The sequence below is a fragment of the Leptinotarsa decemlineata genome, unplaced genomic scaffold, assembly GCF_025532065.1.
Source record: "Leptinotarsa decemlineata unplaced genomic scaffold, Ldec_3_MD MMD2_tig00003335_RagTag_RagTag, whole genome shotgun sequence".
Lineage (NCBI taxonomy): Eukaryota > Metazoa > Arthropoda > Insecta > Coleoptera > Chrysomelidae > Leptinotarsa > Leptinotarsa decemlineata.
Genome location: NW_027412587.1, coordinates 3662969 through 3685626, shown reverse-complemented (window position 1 = coordinate 3685626; position 22658 = coordinate 3662969). Strand labels below are relative to the sequence as shown.

Genomic DNA, 22658 nt, shown 5'->3' with positions numbered 1-22658 from the left:
CACATCTACTGCACATCTTGAGGGAGGGGCTTCTCACCGGCCATGACTCAGTCGGACAGCTGTACCTACATATGATCAATTTAAGAATTAATGCATTCAACATACCTAGGCACTATACTTCCAAATTTGAAGGATGTTTTTTTATATTGCCCCTTGTTATCTGAATGAAATTTTACCATTTTTACATCATAATATTCATCAATTCAAGACAGAAATGAAATCACTTTTGCTCACTGCTCAGTGCTAATTCAAGATTCAATGTACGGTATTGTAATGAAATCGTTAAACTGGCTAATAAAATGTTAAGAATATTATATAATAGTGATTACCACCTATATGATTGTATTAGTTTTTTCTTTTTTTTTTCTTCATTGTTTTGATAGTAAATGAGTATTTTTATTTTATCATTATTTTCTTGCACACACTATCTAATTTTTGGGAGGGGTGAAAGGTAGCCTCTCGCTAACCTTTTTCCTTTCATGTATGAAATGTACATTTTGTGCTAAATGAAAGATATTATTATTATTTTATTTCAGTAAGTAGTAGTAGTAGTAGTATTGTAGTTAGCAGAACGAAATAGATCTTAGTTTGTTGGAAAGAAACTGGTCAAACTCTCGAAAAATACTGTTTGCTTAATTATTCTATGACACTTCCCATCACAACACATTTTTTTAGAATTCTTTTTAATGGAAGTAGTGAAGCGATAATGTTTATAAACAAGTGGCATTATTTTACGTGAGTAGACAGTGATTCAATTATATTGTCACGATTGAACAAACATATTTTTTGTGGGTGAATTGAGTTTTTATTGACCTTTCTTGGGAATATTCACCTTCTACAATCTGAAAAAATAAAATTTGTAATGTGGAATTTCATACAGAGTGTTTACCGTTATTACCGAAATTCAATAGGTATATTTTCCGCAACGAAAAATATTCCATTTATCAGTAAAACTAGTGGCTAAAAATTTTGCAGAAATTTGAAAATGAGAAAACTATCGAGAGGAGAACTGAAGATGGAGCCAGATCGAGGTCTCCGAAATATTACCATAAGTACCCTATAAAATTCTCCGTTATTTTTCAGATAGGCAAAATTTTTGAATTCGGCATGTTACCGAACACCTTTCTTTGTAAAAAATATATTTAATTCATGCAGTAACTTTTTGGGGTGAATTACTTTTCCCTTTCTACACCTGTATGAAGTCCTTCATTACTAGTATCAATTTATTAATATCATGGAAGATGAAAAGTCACAGAAAAAGTCAGTGAGAATATTCATCATTGACTAAACATGCTATGTTTTCAATGCAAAGTTTCTAAAATCCAGTTCACATCAGACGAAGTTGCTCGCAATCATTGTGCAGGTTTCACAAATCGAATTAAAGTCCCATACAGTCTCAATATGTTCGTTCTTGTTCTCAGTTACTACTTATGGGATACTATGTTCATAATTCAGATGGGTGATTATTTTCCTGACTGAAACAGTCTGGGCATAGAACCAGCATATACCTTAAGACGGATTTCCACCAAACAGACTCGTTTGCGTTACCAAAAACAGAAAAATTCCCACATTTTTTCGAAACAAGATGGAGAAGAAGAAAGCCAAAACCTTTCTTTCAAAAAAAAATAAACAAAAAACTTGTATTAGTTTCGAAAACAAACTTGAATTCCACCAAACAGACTCTGAGTCGCGTGTTTTGTTGTGAACTGTTTTCTATCGTTTCCACTACACGAACATTAATTAAATTGTTCCATTCAACATGTTCATTTCTTTTTATTAACACGCTTTTATTAGCTTCACCTGTATGTATGTATGTTTGTTTGTTTGTAGCTCTCAAGCTCGGGATCTGTATTTGACAGAATTATCGACATTATTGCTTGATCTATTCGCGGGCAGATGGCGCTGAACGTAACCTTGATATAATTCGAACTCACTTTACATGTATTTCTTTATTTGAATGAAGTATTTTTTATTAACACGCGCGCCTGCTGCCTTATTTGTAACCCTCCTTTGCGCGCCTGCTGCCTTAGGCTTGGTAGCTGATTTTCAGGCTCCCTCTCCGGAATCGGAAAATATCAATGGTCATTTTTCTGAACAACATACGGCTGATTGATCTCAAAGTTTAGGTAAAATAAATATAGTTTAAAAGACTGAAAAACACGCTTTTATAGCATACGAAACTAAAAAATGAAAAATAAATACAGTTAAAAAAATAAAAAACACGCTTTTAAAGTATACTAGTATTATTGTGATGTATATCAAGCACCCGTCGCTTTTTTACAATAATACTAGTATATTTCGTTTGTTATTGTTTTAAGCTTATTTTTTTTAAATTATTTTCAACTTTGTAGTTCGATGTTCTTAAAAAGTGTGTTTCTAGTTTTTAAAATATATTCATTTTCGCTCATGTTCTATAAAGAAAAATCAAATCTCATTCTTGTTTGAAATGAACAACAATACATAAACAAAACACCGAAACTTTTATTATCTATCCGCCTGTCAACAAAATTTCGTTGTTGACAAATGTTTTTAGTTTGACAACCCAAGTTTTGTCGAAATCGACACAGTTGCTGTTTTGTTGTGGTTTTGTCCGTTTTTTGTGAAAATCCGCCATTATGCCTTACCCTAACGATATACTGCTCGCTCAACTTCGCACATTGATTAGAATCGTTACGAGGATTATTGTGACATTGGGCGCAGCTTTCACCGAATAATGATCGAAATAAATCATTCAACAAATGTTAATTCCAAAATCAATTTGAATTTGCCAACGATGAAATCACTGGGTTTTTTGTAAATACCCCACATAATTCAAATCATACGTGGTCCTATCAAAGCAACGTGACCCAAAATGAAAAGTGCTTGTTCTCGATGAATGTAAAAGTGAACGTATTCTCGCATGCATGCAAATTCCATTATAATGAAGAGTCATCATCGTTCGGCTCATGAAGATCGGTGAAATGTGGCTCAGGTCTTCTTAAACTTTCGTGTTTCGATAAAATCAGCGACCTATAATAAGCCTGTGTATGGAAGAGTGGCTTTTTATGTCCTTATTAAATGCCTTAACCTCATTGAAACATCCGGGTTATAGACAAGGCATTGTTGAAAAATTGACCGGCTGACATGGAGATTGAAAGCTATTACTCAAGAATTCAACAAGACAATGAAGAGCCAATATAATTTTAACAGTTAACTAAAATACGTAGCTGTCACAATACGAGGTCAGTTGGAAAAATAAGGGAATGTTCATTTTTTCCTGAATTTTTTTTATTTATTCATCAATTTCTTTTTGTCCCCTTCAAAATAGTCCCCCTCAGATATAATACACTTGTTCCAGCGTTTTTTCCAATCCTCGAAGAAGTTCTGATATGCACTTTTTGATATGTCCTTGAGCTTCCTCAGCGATACGATTTCCATCTCCTCAGTCGTCGCAAAACGCTGTCCTTCCATGGGCCTTTTCAATCTTGGGAACAGGAAAAAGTTGCAGTGGGCCAAATCTGGGTAATACGGAGGCGGAGGCATGATAACGGTATTGTTTTTAGACATAAAATCACGAACAAGCAATGCATTGTTTTTCCACAATACCGGACGTTTCGTATTGCTTCTCGGAAGCGGCGCATAGCATCAAGACAATAGGTACTCCTTATTGACCGTACAACCACGTAATAGGGGAGCCTTAGTGGGGATTTCGGGATTTACTAGAGCGCGGCAGATTAATACACAAGGGGATACCTTGTACCCGGTGAAGTACCTCCACCAAATATGAGCCCCATATATAAGCAGCCTGTGAGGGATACAGGATCAGATTAGTAAAGAAAAAATTGATCATCAGAAATTCTCGAGCGCGTAAGATTAAGATAAGGTGAGTTAATTACCTGCTAAAAAGTGTATATTCCAGTAATCTGACAATTTGAGAGTGACGTAAAGAAAGGGAGGGCAGCAAAGTTGTGAAAAAATAACGTCATTTCGACATTCTCGAGCGTAGCTACTTTTTTTTATTTTGAAGGGAATAATTCAAGGATAACGAAAAATATATAATCTGACGATTTCCGCAAGCCGAAATAACAAAAATTCGTCGATGAAGTTTGATATATTCACTTTTTCTTTATCTATTACTCTCTCACTCCGTCCCCACTCTGAATTATGTTGCCATGACGCCATCACCATCACCATCGTCATCACAGAGACTCATTCGTGATGAATATGATGATTAATTAATCAATTAATTGATTAATTAATTGATTGATTAAGGAAAAAACAGATTTTAAACAGACAGATTGATGGATGTAGCCGTTACTACGTAGTAGGAAATCATAATGAAGAAAAGAGAAATTAAACTTTCTATGTTTTTTACCACTTCTATTTGTAACTAACGTTACTGCAGCTTCGTCCTATAAGGACATTTTCAAACTCATACAATATATTTTCAAACAACACATTTTCAAACTTATACAATATATAAGTTTGAAAATGTCCTTATAGGACGAAACTGCAGTAACGTTAGTTACAAATAAAAGTGGTAAAAACATAGAAAGTTTCATTTCTCTTTTCTTTTCTAATTAATCAATTGATTATAGAAAATTAAATTTTTTTGAGCATTTTTTTAAAATAATTTTCTTATAAATACAAGTATTCTACTTAAAAAACATACACTTATTTATTTGCATGCTATTTCCTGAGCTTTTCAATTAATTAAGTTCAATGAATTGAAAAAAAATTAAAAAAATTATTGTTTTTGTCAGATTAAGCGAATCCCTCTAGATAATCGTCAGATTATGAGACAGAACGTCTAAAACATAAAGATGAACCATATATATCTTAATCTGACGCGCTTGAGTATTTCAAAATGGCGACTTTTTTTTGCACATTATAATAATGGCCGCAAGTTTGCGTCAGATCGAAATCGACAGATTATTGAATGAGAGCTTTTTTGTTGCACTTAACACCCCCTTAGAAAATCTGGCGCGCTCGATTAATTTTTTTTCTTTTCACTTTTAACCCTTACGTACAACCACCCACATCATGCAAACGATCAGATTAACATACGAACATTATTAAATATACGTAGGACATTGATGCAATCAATATCTGACGCGCTCGAGTATGTCCATGCAACAGTATTTTTTACATTTTTAAAAATCTATAGCCGCTTTCCCCACCGATGAAAAGGTATATATTATATAACATTTTTTTCTTCTTATCATCTAAGCTTTGCAACCTAATATGTCTCAATGACGCTCGAGAAAATCCCCATTTTGCATCGTGGGCTCCCCTGCTAATGTGACAAGAACTCCTGGTGCACTACGCCACGGTAATCGAAGGAAACAGTGAGCAATTCCTTGACATTTGATCGAACTTAGCGTTTTTTTTTGGTATTTTCTCTCTTGAGTTCTTTCATTGGGACGATTGGACTTTGGTTTCGATTTCATAACTTTATATCCATGACTCGTCACCAGTTATGACCTTTTAAGCCAATCTGGATCGGTATTGACGTCATTCAACAATTCCTGAGTGGTGCTCATGCGACGGTTTTTTTGGTCAAAATTTAGCAATTTTGGAACGAACTTCGCTGCCACACGCTTCACACCCAAAATTTTCGGAAAATGGCATGGCATGAGCCATGTAAAATGGGCAAACAATTACTGCATTTGATAAATCCGCTTTTTGAAAAAAAAAATCTAATTTGTCAGTAACTTGGTGACGTTGGTGACGTTTGTCATCTGGTGACGTTTTAAAGACTATCCATTTTCTTTATCCAACCTATTTAAATCAAAACATTATAATATGTAGTTATGATCCGTAATTTGATGTAAATCAATATATTATTATCATTATTATTGACACTGATGATATCAGATTGATCGTAGGTTTGATAATGAAGATGGATAAAGTCTGCAAAACGTCACCAGATAAGTATACGGTTAGAAATTTGAATATCTTAATTTCGGGTTGAACCACGCTCAAAGTTGTGCATTGTTCGACGTTTCGGATTCGACTTTGAAGCCATTTTCAAAAAGTAGAAAAGTGTGGCTGTACTGAGAAACACACTTTAGGGCTTTGATGTTCTGGTCTTGCCAAACCTTCGAGACGGTATGACCCTCACCATGTTTCATCCAAATAAAAAATAGATTTACCTGGTTTTCTTTATTTCTAATAAATAGGTTCTTCTCCATTCCACAATCTCTGATGTTTCTATCAACATGCTATTTTTATCTTGCTTTCCAAAAGTGAAGTTCAGCTCTTGTAATATCTTCCATAGTCTAGTTTTCTTTATATCAGGAAAAAAATGTCTTCAGAAATAACTGACAAAACATTATTTTATGTAGGTATTTCGTTTTTTATGTAGAATTTTATATAGAATTCTTGACTTCTTCGTCGATAACCAAACACATTCTGCCAGTGGATACTTTCGGCTCCAAAAAGCTGTTGTTTTCCTTGAGTTCTCTAAGAAATATAAAAATTGTCGATCTATTGACACCGGTATACTCGCGAATTTTTGCACTACTCCCTCCTTACTTTTTATTTCGGGCAAATATTGTATTCTTAAAGAATTATAAACATTTATAACATTTTTTTTTCATTTATATTTAATGCTGACAGTTTCGGACGCTGCACGGTTCCCGACAACTAGCTTCCATGTTGTACAGCTTTTTATTGCCGTCGTAGTAGGGAACTTCTATTTGAAATATCGGCACACCCTAATATAAGCCGAAATATGACTATAAGGTCACGGAGTTGTTAAATGAGCAATCCGCATATTTGCTTCGTTACATCAGTGAGCATTTAAGAAAGGCGAACCCACGAGTTTTTGAAATGGGAGCATATATCTGTAGTCTCCTCTCCTTTATATTAGATCGTTTCAAAAGTTTTGTCCGTTTCAATGTCATGTACTTTTGTAGTTCCACATTTCAATGCATATTTATTCTACTGTGTCGTGATATACATATATACTGATCGAAGGAGAATTTTTTACTCTATACATTGATGCTGTTAATTTTTTTTTCCAAATTTTAACTTGTTGCCACTTTTCAGCTTCTATACTAATATAAACGTGAAACATTTATGAGGTTGTATGTGTGTATGTATGCATGAATGTTTGTGACTCTTTCACGCCTAAACGTGGGGTACTATCTTCCCTTTTGTGGTCGCTCCTGATGGATAGTCTGCTTGATGCCCCCGACAGAAGAAAAGTAGATCTGCAAGCTTATGCAGATGACCTTGCCATCTTGGCAAGTTCCACGTCGGAAAAAGTAGCTTGTTATATTCTCCAACGCACGATGGACGGTGTTCAGTGTTCACAGTTCACAGAGGGAGCAAACGTCTGTCAACCCCAACAAAACTGAGATAATCCCCTTCACCAGGAGGAGAAAATTGGACGATCTAATGCCACTTTCCCTCAATGGCTTTGGACCTAAGTGGTAGCCACTATAAGCAAAATACTGGGCCATAAATACAATCAAATTTGATATTTTTTTCACAATGCACATTTTAGAATATCTGTCAAATTCTTATAGAAATTGATACAATTGCGGTTTGAGTATTTAATATAGATAAACTTTGTCTTTCACACCAAGTAATTTGGACGAACCAATTGAAAGTTATCACGATAAGAATAACTTGACGCAATGCAGTAAGTCATTACGCGTCGTGTCTACTGTAAGACGACGGAGGACGGTGCGCGGGGGTAGAGGGGTGGTCTAAGCAATGAAGCGATATCGCCGAGAACACAACCCGAACACGGGCAGACGCGTGAGGGCAGACGTCGTAGACAGTTGTGTTAGTTTTGTGAATTTCTTTTTATATAAAATAATTCGATTCTCGAAGCTAGTCATCACTCAGTGAAGTTGGCATTTTTTTATTTGTATTTTTAAAGTAAAAATACGAGTTATTACCTGTTGCCCGCTCTTATATTAACGTACAGCCGAAGCTACTGAACCTATAATCTTAAAATATGCAGGTAGGAACTTTGTATACCGTAAATAAGCATGTAGAAAGAGTATTGGGAATTTCCACCCCAAACAGAAACAATATGGGTGCACAGATTATATTGAATTTCGTCAGTTTTGAAGTTGGAAAGTGTTGGCTAAATAAAAAACTATTGTAACTATTTGTTTAAAATGGTCTGTCACGAAAACTGATGTGACAAACCAAATTCTACGCGGGCTAAGCCGCGGGCAACAACTAGTATTACTATATAATGCAGTTAAGGCATTTTCGACCAATTTTTGGTTTGCGAAATTTCGTTCTGGAGATTTCAGCCTAGAAGTGGTTGCCCTACACGTAATTCAGGACGAGGATTTTAGGACCCTGGTAGAGACTAACCCATCACGAACTGTGCGTGGGATGGCGCAAGAACTGGGCGCTAGATTCCATGCAGTTTTTGATGGTCAAAAAGATCGAAAAGAATGCTCCACGATTTGAACGATCAACCGAAATTGTCACGTTTCGAGGATGTTCTTCTTTGCTCTCGCTCAACCAAAACGATCTTTTTTCGGATCGGATCGTCACGTGTGGAGAAAAGTGGATCCTCTACGACATGAGACATTCAGAACAGTGGTTAGACACCGATGAGCCACGCAGGCACTTTTCGAAAGCGACAACCCACGAAACAAAAAAAAACAGTTTACTGTATGGTAGTCAGCTGTTGGTGTGATTCACAATAACTTTCTGCAACCGGTCCTAAACATCACAGTGAGTCCTATTGTACCAAAAATTGCGTCAGCAGTAGCCGACATTGGCCAATAGAAAAGGTCCCATACGTCTCCACGATAACGGCCGTCCGCACGTTTCACAAATCACCGTCCGAAAATTAAACGAATTGAGCGCCTCACTTCTCCCTCACCCATCAAACTTTCCAAACTTCGCCAACAGACATCTTTTCGAGCAATTCGATAACTTTCTTACCGGTAGAACCTTCGCCAATCAGGACCGGGCAAAGACGGCCTTCGTCGCCTTCACTGAATCGTGTGCTACCAATTTTTATGCTAACGGAATTAATCGATTTGTATTACGTTGGCAAAAGTGCACTGATTCAAATGGCGCTTATTTCGATTAATTTAAATAAGTATTCACTGAGATGTTGCAATTTAAAGTAGACTCACAAAAACGGACAAAACCTAATATTACAGAAGCCCAGAAGAGATATATGTTTTTATTATTTGTTTCTTGGAAATGTCGACTTTTAACTCTAAACTATGAGTTTTGACTAGAAATTTTGAATTTATTTCGGAAATTTCGACTTCAATCTCGAAATTTTGACTTTTAACTCGAAATTATGAGATTAAACTCGAGAATTTGACTTCAATCTCGAAATTACGACTTTCAACTCGAAATTAAAACTTTAATCTCGAAATATCGATGTGAAATTCGAAATTACGACTTAAAACTCTGAATTTCTACTGTAAACTCGAAATTTCAACTTAAAACTCGAAATTTTGACTTTAAACCCGGAATTTTAAGTGTAAACTCGAAATTTCAACTTTAAAATCCAAATTAAGACTTTAATTTTGTTCGAGATTAAAGTCGAAAATTTCGAGTTTTAAAGTGTTCCAAGAAACAAATAATAAAACTATGGGGGCTTTTAGTGCTTCTGTATACTTATTAAAGTCAATTTAAAAAGGAATATTCATAGTCGTTATCATACTTTTTTTATTTCTCGGGTAGGTAGGTATAATATAATGTAATGCGTGTTCGGTCGCCTTTTCTATAAATGAGGGCACACTTGAACTTGATAATAGGCAAAAATGCGTAGAATCGATATGAAACTTTTGCAAAACTTTTGCTAACTGGTTACATCAATAGCTATTTTCTACGTTGTCAAAAAATGTACATTGCAGTTCTATGAAGTATAATTATAAATAATTATCAGCTACAAAACAATACTGTAGTGTCCTTATCTTCCACAAAAGTTACAGATGACAACAATCCCAAGAGTGGATCTCAACATTCTCCACCACTTTCGATACATAAATATTCATTGATATTCGCTTTCAAAGAGAAAATGAGGTGGTACTGAGTGTAAAGAATTGGATCGCAAGAACGTCTTGTTGGCACTGGAATCAAATAATCGTATATAAACGCCCAAGGGAGAGCAGGTAATTATTTTCGGTATAAAACTAACGGTGAAACGGTTCAGGTATTATCCGCAAACTATCAGCATGTGGTCGATGTGTCTAGCAAGTGCACTTTTTTCGATATCAGGTTTGAAATTTCAACATAAACTCAAATACGAGAGACCATCTCCACCTAAATTCAACCTTGAATTGATCTTATCACATGTGAATATAAACTGATAAGAAAAGTAAACGATTATGAAGGTATTGCATTTTCAAGACTCTATAACTGAACCACTTGTACAATGACATCATTGAGAGACAGACACTTCCGTTTTTTTTTTTTAATGAGAACAATAAGATTACACCCATCATTGTCATTCATTATGTAAAAAAAAAAATTAAGAAAAAGGTTAAAAAAAATCAGAAATGGCGTTTTTGAGCAAATTTTAAAAACGTCGTATAAAAAAAATTGTTTCTTCTACAGTTTTATGACTATGACTACACTAAATTATTATTTTTTGCTATTTTTGACAAATTAATTTGGAAACAAAAGTTGACACTATTATCGTTTGATGATGTTATCTTGGACGTGGACTAAACGTTTTAGTCATCTTCTGATGATGTTGAGAAACAACATTTTTGTTATGGCAAGGATAAACTGTTCAATAGATTCATTTCATGTCAGAGGTTAAAAATTCTACTTATAAAAAAAAAATTGACATAATCAGTTCAAATTTACCCACTCGTAAATAACACATGCTTTTTATTTTTATATAACTACTAGCTGACCCGGCAAACGTTGTTTTGCCACTAACAAATAATATTAATTCCTCAATGCTATAGTGTATGCAATATTTTTCGTTAGTTCATGTTTATTAGCAACACAAACAAACTGGATGGCTTGCCCACTCGAGAGCATGCCACATATAATTGTCCGTGTGAAAAAACATGGTGTGCTCAAATCCAAGCCACAAGCGGACACTATTTGGCATTGACACTTATCAATAGTTATTGCAAATGCTAATCTATTTGAAAATGAATTGACACATCTGTAGGTATAATAGAGATTGGTAGTATTAATATATTTTCAGCTCGGAACTTCCCATTTGAAATGATGGCTTTGATTTTCATTAATTTTTTAATGGTTGATCGCGTGCCGTTGCACAGCCATTATGGAGCGATCCAACCTTCAGTTGTAAATTATGCGGTGGCATGCCTGGCAAATCCAATGAGTTCAAAAACTCTTTTCACAGCTTCAATTGCACCGCAAACTGTATCTAAGCTAACAATAATAGTGGAATAATAATTATGGAAAGTATAGGCTTGTGATAGATCGTTTGAAAAGTCCCTTCATTCTCTATTCAAAAATGTTATCGCTTTCAAATTCATTGCAACAATTAAGATCAAATAAATTAAAATCATGGGGTTACCGAAAAACTTATTTCATGTTGAGGTATTGATGAATAAGAAACTAAGCAAAAACCATAGCAATGTTCTTTTAAAATGGTATCCTTTAAAAAACTGTAAATAATTTCCGTGGCAATGTTAGTTTGAAACGCCTTGTCAACTTGTTTTGTATGTTACAATATTAGTTGTCAGTAATTTAATTTAAGTTCAAAGTTCGTTAACTTCAAAAAAAGATTTGGAAAAGCTGAATACACTTATTTGAATTAATGAATCGAAGAGGTTTTTGTATTTAAGTGTATAATTCTTAAAATTCTTGTAAAGCGCTTTCAACTTTCGTCATCATCTGTGCTCACCTGAAAGTAAGTGATCTAATTGAAAAGGAAGTTTAGTGAGAATTGAAGTTGTAAAATTTTTTAAGGTTAAGAAATTTGGAAAAATTATTTGACAACAGGAAGCAACAGGAAGTATCAAATTAAGTACATTGCACATTTGTAATATTTGACTTATATAAAACAAAATAGGCTTAAAGCCAAGAAAATACATTTTTGGATTGAGGCCATGTGGTTCAGTCAAAGTATCATATGAAGAAAAACAAATTGAGACAAAATGTGTCAAGTGTCACGTTAAAATAATGGTACCAACTTGTGGAGTGATCCATTATGGATTTGATTGAGTATGTAGAGGAAAAATATTGAATAAATTGTATTAGTAAAATGTGATTAATTAATAATTCATAATCTTTTTATGAAGGGGAAGGAAATCTCTGTTTAAGTTTACTTGAGTATTCAAACAACGATCATTATTGGAAAGTTCTTTAGAAAGCTCCAACTCTTCAAACAAGTCAAGTCTAAGGAAATTTTTATTATATATTTTATGTAATATTTTGGAATTTCTATTGGGACTAAAGTTGTGATTGTGAAATTTTATGTGGTGGGCAAAAGCAGATTTGTCGGGTTTTTCAAAATGTTCATTAATACGAGTAAAAAGAGGTCTACAGGTTCTACCAATGTAAGATGCCGAACAATCAGAACAGTCAAGCTTGTAGACTCCACTTCTGTTTAATTTGTTGATTTTGTCTTTGGAATTTACTAAAAAGTTTCTTAAGTTGTTTTGAGATTGAAAAGAAATTTTTATGCCAGGTATGGTATTTTCTATAAATTTGGAAATAACAGTACACATATTTTGATCAAAATAAGGTAAGGAAAAATATTTCACAGAAGGTGAATTAACCAAGGTGGTAGAGTTGAAAGCCAATCTTCTATCTGATCTGAGTTTAAATTTACTAAATAATTTGTGAATAATGGATGGTTGATAACCATTGTTGACAGCAATCTGTTTTGAAGTATTTAATTCTAAATTGAAATTGGAGGGAGATAAGGGAATGTTTAACAATCTATTAACAACAGGAACAGAAGTGAACAGGTTGCTAACATCAAAGGATACCATGAGGGTGTTAGAATTAGGTTGAAAGTTTTTTATTTTATTAATTAAATCTAGAGTGTTACTTACTGAATTGGCAAGTTTGTAGTTGGTAACATTTTTTATCACTTGTAAGACAAATGTTGACAGAATGTTCCTAAATCTGAAACCCTACCTTTAGTTTTCAACTTGGTTTCTCAACACTCAACTTCTGAGTCTACCAAAATAGATATATTAACTTTACTTAAATTTTGCATTTCCCAAGATTTTTTTGTCTTCAATAATGAATGTTACAGTCAACCTGAAGGCCTAGCAATGGGTAATCCTCTTTCACCTTTCCTGGTAGACATTTTCATGGAAAATTTAGAAAATTTCTTCATCATTAATAAAATTGATAAGATTCTCAGTTGGCACAGATATGTTGATGACTGCTTGGTTTTCATAGATGGTAACTCTAATGTTGCACATGATATCCTTGACTCCTTAAATAACTTACACCCAAAAATTAAATTCACACTTGAAATAGAAAAAGACAATGAATTAAACTTTTTAGATCTTACTATAATAAAAACTAACAACAAACTAGATTTTTCCATTTACAGAAAGCCAACCCAGACTGATCATGTTATTCCTTTCAATTCATTTCATCCTATGCAACATAAAATGGCTTCCTTCAATTGTTATGTTAACAGATTGTTAAACATTCCCTTATCTCCCTCCAATTTCAATTTAGAATGAAATACTTTTAAACAGATTGCTGTCAACAATAGTTATCAACCATCCATTATTCACAAATTGATTAGTAAATTTAAACTCAGATCAGATAGAAGATTGGCCTTCAACTCTACCACCTTGGTAAATTCACCTGTGAATAATTTTTCCTTACCTTATTTTGATCAAAATATGTGTACTGTTATTTCCAAATTTATAGAAAATACCATACCTGGCATAAAAATTTCTTTTCAATCTCAAAACAACTTAAGTAACTTTTTAGTAAATTCCAAAGACAAAATCAACAAATTAAACAGAAGTGGAGTCTACAACCTTGACTGTTCTGATTGTTCGGCATCTTACATTGGTAGAACCTGTAGACCTCTTTTTACTCGTATTAATGAACATTTTAAAAAACCCGACAAATCTGCTTTTGCCCACCACATAAATTTCACAATCACAACTTTAGTCCCGATAGAAATTCCAAAATATTACATAAAATAGATAATAAAAATTTCCTTAGACTTGACTTGTTTGAAGAGTTGGAGATTTCTAAAGAACTTTCCAATAATGATCATTGTTTGAATACTCAAGTAGACTTAAACAGATATTTCCTTCCCCTTCATTAAAGGATTATGAATTATTAATTAATCACATTTTACTAATACAATTTAATCAATATTTTTTCTCTACATACTCAATCGAATCCATAATGGATCCCTCCTCAAGTTGGTACCATTATTTTAACATAACACTTGACACATTCTGTCTCAATGTGTCCTTCTTCATATGATACTTTGACTGAACCACATGGCCTCAATCCAAAAATGTATTTTCTTGGCTATAAGCCTATTTTGTTTTATATAAGTCAAATATTACAAATGTGCAATGTACTTAATTTGATACTTTCTGTTGCCTGACAAGTAAGTAATCTCAAATAATTTTTCCAAACTTCTTAACCTTAAAAAATGTTACAACTTCAATTCTCACTAAACTTCCTTTTCAATTAGATCACTTACTTTCAGGTGAGCACTGATGATGACGAAAGTCGAAAGCGCTTTGCAAGAATTTTAAAAATTATACACTTTAATACAAAAACCTCTTCGATTCGTTAACTACAAGTCTGACAAATGGTTAGATTAACGGAAATGCATAAAATAAGTTATACAAATGATAAAATCCGAACACAACAGAAAGTAGCTCACCTATTTCATGAGAAATCAATGGTCCCTTTTTCATTAGGGCAACTTGAATGGCGATAATTATTTAGCACTACTTCAAAATGATATCATTTCAAGTTTAGCAAATTTATATCATGATCTAAAAAACCCCCAAGTTCCAGTGAATACGATATGGTTTCAGCAGGATGGAGCACCACCATATTACCAAGTTAATGTCCGGTAATACCTAGATACATTTCCCAATCGGTGGATAGGGAGGCGAGGATCGATTGACTAGCCAGCGCGATCACCTGATCTTTCATCATTAGATTTATTTTTATGGGAATATGTAAAGGGCAATGTGTACAAAATTAAAACTTCAGATTTGAATGACTTAAAAGAACGAACAACGCTTGCGATTAGGTCGGTCACGCCTGATATGTTAAATAATGTTAGAAGACAGTTTCATTTGAGATTAAGATATTGCCAAGACGTTCGCGGTGAACATTTTGAACATCTACTTCGTTAACATCCATAGTTCTTTTTCGTATTCTAAATTTCATTACGTTTTGCATTACATTTTAGTTCTTGAGTATATTTTATCGAATTTCGGAAACCACATGATTTCAATTAATTTTATCTTGCAATAAGCTTAAAGGCGATGGCATTTTTTAATAGAGAATGAAGAGACCTTTCAAATGATGTATCACAAACCTATACTTCCCATTTAAAAAATTGGGGGTTTTACCTGTCAATCAAAGGGGGTCGAAGGTAGGGGTGTCAAATTATAATTTACATTTGACATGTTTCAGGATTTTTTTTTAAATATGTACAGTAACCGAAATAATGAAATTATTCCATTTGGCTTTTTCACACTGTATATGTATAAACATAGAGATATTGAATGTTATTTTTTGATAAAAATCACAATCCTATATTCTGCAACGGTTTTTCAAAAAACTAATGAAAGCAATAATTAGCGAGCCTCTATGTGGAAAAAGATTGCAAACTATCGTACCAAAGAAAAATAAAATGTTTAAATTGAAAGGGTACCTATATTTTTCGCATCGATTAATTTTTGGGAAAGAAAGTTTTTGGCCTTCTACTTCTCCATCTTGATACAAAAAAATGTGGGAATTTTCCAAAGAAAGGAAGGAATCAATTTCAAAATATTAACTCTATACAAAGATCTGTAGATCATGCAAAGAAGTAAATTTCAGATTCAAGATGGAGAAGTAGAAGGCCACAAACTTTCTTTCCCAGAAATAAAATATTTATATGTATTAGCAACATGTCGTTCACAGATATTTTCAAAGGAAGTGATGCCAGACTGTAATATGTGAAAATTTCGACTTACCCGTAACTGCCTTCGTTTTTGCATTTTGTCTGGTCGGTTATGAGATACTGCTGCCGAAGCTGCGAAGGCCCCTGCAGCCTTACGAGACATACATTGCCCCATGGGGCCTTGACGGTTTCGTCCCTAAGGATTCTGCAATCAAAAATGCCTTATAAGGATGCACGCGGCAAGTATAGTATAATTGAATTAGTTCCTCGTTTTCATACCAATCGAATTTTTATTTTTCAATCAATCGATGATCAGAGGGTGAATCCTCAAAACGATCCCAAGGTAAAATACAGGGCGAATTAAAAATTAAAGTTGAAATCCGATAAACTTTGGGGTGAGAATACAACATACAATGTTGTATTGATGAAGGAAATTCATATTTTAATTCGTTGTAATGAATAACCCATAACTTTTTTTTGAAGTACGTCTAGCGCTTTTAACTTCCTTACAGTGTACGAGGTCTGTTAAAAAAAAGGTGAATGTTCAAATTTCGCGTGCTACGTATATTCGAATAGCGAGTTCTTTTTTTTAATTTTTTTTATATTGGTACAATCGTCTCGAACATATTTTCACAGTTTCAGCCTATTGGCATGTTCAGTTTGTTGGTGAGATGCATTAAAGTTACAAGTGTTTTGCATGTTTGGCGATTTTCTGCTATCGCAAATAATGGATCAAGGAATTTACATCAAATATTGTGTAAAAAATGGAATTAAGTACTCAAAAACACTTGAAAGGTTGACAGTGGCATACGGTGATTGTACTCCGAGTCGGAAAATGTTTACAATTGATACAACCTTTTCACAGGAGGTCGAGAAGATGTGAATGACGAAGCTCGCCATGAACGCTCCAGCACACCAACAACCAATGAAAATGTTGAGAAAGTGAAAAAAATTGTTATGGAGAATCGTCAAGTTACTATTAGAGAAGTTGCTGAGAATCTTGGTATACCGGTTGGCTGATGCCATGCATTTTTTCCGTTCGTTCCAAAATTGATGAATTATGACCAAAAAAATCGCATAAGCATCGCTCAGGAATTGTTGAATGGCGTCAACGGCCAACCAGACTTGCTGGAAGAGGTGATAACTGGTGACGAATCATGGGTATATAATTATGACATCGAAACCAAAGTCCAATAATCCCAATGAACGTTGTAAGACGATTGAGGAGATAAAAACTTAATCTCTGAGAGAGCTAAAGGAGATACCAAAAAGTGCATATCAGAACTGATAGGGGACTTCTTTGATGGGAACAAAATAGAAATTGATGACTGAATGAATATTTTTTGATAAAAATGAAAATTCACCTTATTTTTTAACAGATCCCGTATATACTTAAACCAGATAGCTCCCCTATGAGTATCAATAAGAATATAAGATACGAAATATTGAATAGCGGTTAGGTAAACATAATTTATAAAGCGTTACAATTGAAAAAATATTACAACCAGTAGCACAGAGAGACACAGAGTAGAGTGAATGAAAACATCATCCTCCACCAAAAATCAAATTTTAGGCGATAGGGTAATTGTTCTGTTATTGAAATTGAAAATTGGTTCTAGAACAGTGACGAGGGTTCGAAGGTACGTATATATAAAATAGTATCCTACCCGCAACTGCATGGATAATGATTTTTTGAGAAACATTGGACAATTGTATGTTTTTTCAAAACCTTCGTAGAGAACTAAGAGGAGAATTTAGAGTACAGGTCTCGGAGAAAAAACAAGAAAAACATTCTCAGGTTTTTTTGGAGGGTTCGTACTTTTCTATAATTTAAAACGTTAATTACTAAGATTTACATACAGTTTGTCTTAGTAAGAAACAATCATTTTCAATCTTTCAGTATACGAGATAAAATATTTTTACGTGCATATAAATAATGACGACTTCCAACTAAACTACAAAATATGAGTTACCTCAAGTCAGTATTTTTTCGTAGATCCATACAGTACATTTCTTTAATGCCCCCTTCTTTCATTTTTTGAACAGGTCAACTCAAAAAAATTGAAATTTGGGATATTGAAATTAATGCATGAATACTTTATTTTGAAGTGAAATTGAGAAATGAAACTTTCAAGATAGGACTGGGCGCCATCTGAGAAAAAAATTAAATGGAAAGGGGGGGGTACTGTGACACATAATTTTGAAGCTCCTGAGGAATACTTCACAACCCTAGAATATGAAGTCAATATCTTCACCTACTACAAAATAGAGGAACATTTATTAATTTCCTGAAGACAAACACATTAAATCGATATTTCCAGAAATATTTCTTTTTATCTGCCATGTGGCAATTCCAACAACCCGATAAGGTTTTTTAAGTTATTTTTTGTTTATTGAAACGACAAAAAATGTCAATACGACAATGAACATCATTGTTCAGTTAGAATATTCTCATTCAATTTTCGGTTTTACTAGTAGAAAGGTACCACGTCAACAATCTCTAAAATGGTTAATTCTCGTCCATTGGAAGAAAAAATTTAAGCGATTTCTATTTACGGTGCGACGCGTAACTTTCATGAGACCGAAAAGATTTTCAATGAATGTTTTCCGAATCGTCCTATCTGTAGAAAATATTTAAGGGAACTTGTATCCAAATTCACAACTACCAATAGTGTACATAACAAAAATCACCCAGGTCATCCGTCCATTCCGGAAGAACAGCAAGTGCAAATAATTGGTGAGATGGTAGTGAATCCTGAACAGTCTACTTATTCCGTCGCGAATATTTGTGAGGTGTCTCCTTCTATTGTCTGGAGACTTTTGAAGAGGACCAAGTATCATCCATACAAAATTGAAATAGTACACTAATTAACTGAAGATGACCCTGATCGAAGAACAGAATTCTGCGAAATCATGACGGAAACCATTGCAAGGCATCCTACCCATCTCCACAATATTTGTTTTAGTGACGAATGTATATTTTTTTTAAACTGAAATGTTCACAGACAAAATTGCCGTTATTGGAGTGACATTAACCTTCACGTTTTCCGGGAAACACATACCTAATATCCAGAAAAAATTAACGTTTGGGCAGGAATATTGAGAAACCATATTATATGACCTTTTTTTATTGATCAAAATTCAACAGGGGAACTGTATTTGAATATGCTGGAAACTTCTGTTGACCCTCTCATCACTGAAATCGTCGAAGTGAATCCTAATGAATTCGATATGGATATTGTATTCCAACAAGATGGAGCACCACCACATTACTCCAGACAAGTAAGAAACTATTTAGATACTACTTTCTCCGGTCGTTGGATTGGCCTTCGATGCACTACAGAATGACCAGCCAGCTCGCCAGATGGGACACCTTTGGATTTTTGTATGGGGCTATTTGTAGCAAAAGGTGTACGAAGCTGAACCTGCTTCAATATTGGATATACGTCAGAAAATAATAAATATTTGTAGAGATATTGCGTTACTGTGTTCGAAAATGTTCGGCGTGAAATATCGGATAGGCTGTTCATATGTCAAGAAGTTCAAGGCAACCATTTCGAGCATCTTCTGAACTGACCTCAAGCTTATTACCTCATATTATGTAGTTAAATGTCAATGTATTCAGGCAATTATTAAAAGTTCTTGTTAATCCTTAGCTCGTACAAGTTTCTGATGGTTTTCGTTCGTAGAGGTGCGACAGCTGGTTAACGGAAAATCAGATTTCAAACAGAACAGATTTTTTTATTACTACTCCTTTACTGTTTTGCGACTTGCCATATATATGCTTTGTATCGCCAATGATAAATAAATATTATTTTCCCGAGGGGCGCGCCAGCATCATCAACCAATTACCAACCCCCACACCCCGTGGTAAGTGATCATTGGGTCCGAGAATCATGTGCCAAGCAAACGCAATGAGCCAAAAATGACAGCCTTCAGCGTTTATCTGACCAAGATTTCTCACTTATGACGACAACCTTCTGCAAATTGGCATTATCTTGAGAGGAGAGCGGGCATCGTTCCATCAAGAATTCCAATAATCAGAACAACCATCTCAACACAGTGGTCTGGATAGTCTGCGTAGTTCGTACGATATTCGTCTTATCTGAAACTGAAAAATCCAATACGAATTTCGTCTTGCTCTGATTGTCGAGAAGAACTACAGCGATCTCATTAGGTGAACATTTCCAATGAATTCGGCACTTTCCACTCCCCACAACGGATTCAATATCCCCCAGAGCGTAGGGCAACACCGGTGTCTCGTCAATACTGTAAAAGTGCCGTAGGTTGTATTCAAGCACTCTTAGGGCCGCCATCAATTGTCAATGGATATAGGCTGAGACCGTATAAGCTGGACATGCCAACAGCAGGTGCATTAGGGTCTCAGGCGCCTCACCGCAGGCCCTGCACCTTGTGTCTGGAACCTCCATACCCATCACGCGACTACGTTAGACTAGGCTGTTGAATACGATATCATGGCAGGACATGATCAACCTCTCAGTTTACGACTACAGCCCACTCGATCTGAGAAAAGCAAAGGTCAGGTGATTTGATAAGACGAGATCTCAACAAATAAGTTGGCGTTTTCAAAAGATGAAGTCTACTTCGCGTCGAGAAGATTGTCGCAGTTCTGGTGTTTGGGAATAGTGCTTCTTTTGAATACATTATGTGCCAGAGGTTCCAGTTCTACTTTTCATAAACTAAGGTTTTATTATCATTATTATATTATTATTTTTTTTATCGAAGTATGCGCTGGTCAGGCCCTATCTCCCGAAGTCCCGATATATTCGGGAGGGCGCGCCAGCATTATCAACCAACGACCACTCCTCACACCGTGGGGTAAGTGATCATTGGGTCTGAGAATCATGTGCCCTGAGCAAGCGCAGTGAGCCAAGAATGATAGCCTTCTGCATCTGTCCATCAAAGATTTCTGCCTTAGTGCGGCAAGCCGGTATGATTTTTAGATTCGAGAATAGAGAGGACATCATTCCACCAAGGACTCCAATAATCAGAACAACCATCTTGACAGAGTGATCTGGATAGAGTTTGCGGAGTTCAAAGAGAAATTCTTGATATTTTTTCCGTTTTTCCTCCTGTTTTCTGACGATATTCGTCTCGCCAGGAGCTGAAAACTCCACGACAAATATAGTTTTGCTCTGGTGGTCGAGACGGACTACATCAGGCTTATTAGCTTATATGAACCTGAGGGTGGGGAACGAATATTTCCAATAAATTCGGCACTTCTCGTTCCCCACAACGGATTCAATATCCCCCGGAGCGTAGGGCAACACCGATGTCTCGTCAATACCGTAGAGTGCCATAGATGGCCTTAGTTAGGGTCGCGGTATGTCGATGGATATAGCTCGAGACCGCATATGCTGGACATGCTGATAGCAAGTGCATTAGGGTCTCGGGCGCCTCGCGGTAGGCAAGCCATGATGATCCCCTCAGTTTCCGACTTCAGCCCACTCGACCTGAGAAAAGCAAACGTCAGGCGCTTTGATAAGCCAAGGCCTCCAATGTTATTGAAGAAGACCCCATGCATTGGCTTATTCTTGTGTTTCCACAGAAGTGAGGTGATCTCTGCGGCTTTTATCTGAGCTTTTTGCTGAACGGGTTCCAACTCGATGACAGAGTTGTGGTCACCTCGTTCAGTGTCGAAAACTATAGCGAGTTCATCAGCTGCTCGGGCAGCTGCCCTAAAGAGAAATGCTCCAATTCCAGCTCTTTCGTGGTCACGGACCATGCAGAAGGAGATCCGAACTCCTGACGACTTTTCAGGCTGTATCCAGTATTATTCTGTCATGTAGACACTCCAAACTCAAGTCCACGGCCTCCCTGTTGTCGGGAACGGACCGTGGAACGGGCGATTTGGGATGCAAACTCCTATAGAGATGCATCATTTTTCAGGTCTTTACGTCAACTTATTATTATTATTCTCTATCCAGATTTTTTTTATTTAATAATTAGCAATACGTTTTTATATATGTGATCGAATTGGCCGATACTTGATGAAAAGCCATAATTTATTAAAATTTTCAGCGAAAATAACAGAATAAAATATTACTTGAATAAGTTTTTTTATATTTATCTCGTATACACCTTTGCACAGTATAATTAAACCTGGCGTGTAAGAAAGGGTACCCATTACAGTAGGTATTATGCTAAATTTTATTACTGAAATTGTATCTTTAACAATTTTACGAATGATCGAAAGTCAAAATAATTAACATTCCTTCACCAGGCAACCACACCATCTCAGCAACCTCCCTGTACACCTTTGTCTATTATTCACAGAAAACTGTAGGTACTAAACTCCTATCTTGAAAAACATGTCAAAGTTAATAAGGGATTAGAAGTTTTATTTGAATAAGCTTACGATTATCCAAAACACCAAAGCATTATGGCTTGACAGACATACACACGCACAAACACATTTTAACCATTTTACCATCCACCAATAAACATTTGGCGAATACTCACACTCCTTTTATCGGTTCCTCCAACAAAAACTTATACTCGATTCACATGGATTCACTGTCAAAATAAAAAAAGCAATTTATAAATGAGTAAAGAAAATCTATTGAAAAACCATAATGATCCTTTTCCTATGTACATATTG

General features: G+C 35.1%; 1 protein-coding gene across 6 annotated transcripts in view; it reads right to left on the bottom strand.

Annotated features, from left to right (window-relative positions):
* LOC111505218 (uncharacterized) overlaps positions 1 to 22658 on the bottom strand; it is a 110621-nt gene that overhangs the window by 87115 nt on the left and 848 nt on the right. For 4 of the 6 annotated variants that reach the window (XM_074177963.1, XM_074177965.1, XM_074177960.1 and 1 more), the window contains exon 2: positions 16110 to 16241. In XM_074177963.1, coding sequence (XP_074034064.1) covers positions 16110 to 16211 — 102 coding nt within the window. In that variant the 5' untranslated portion in view covers positions 16212 to 16241. The other 2 variants (XM_074177961.1, XM_074177962.1) reach the window with 2 other exon arrangements.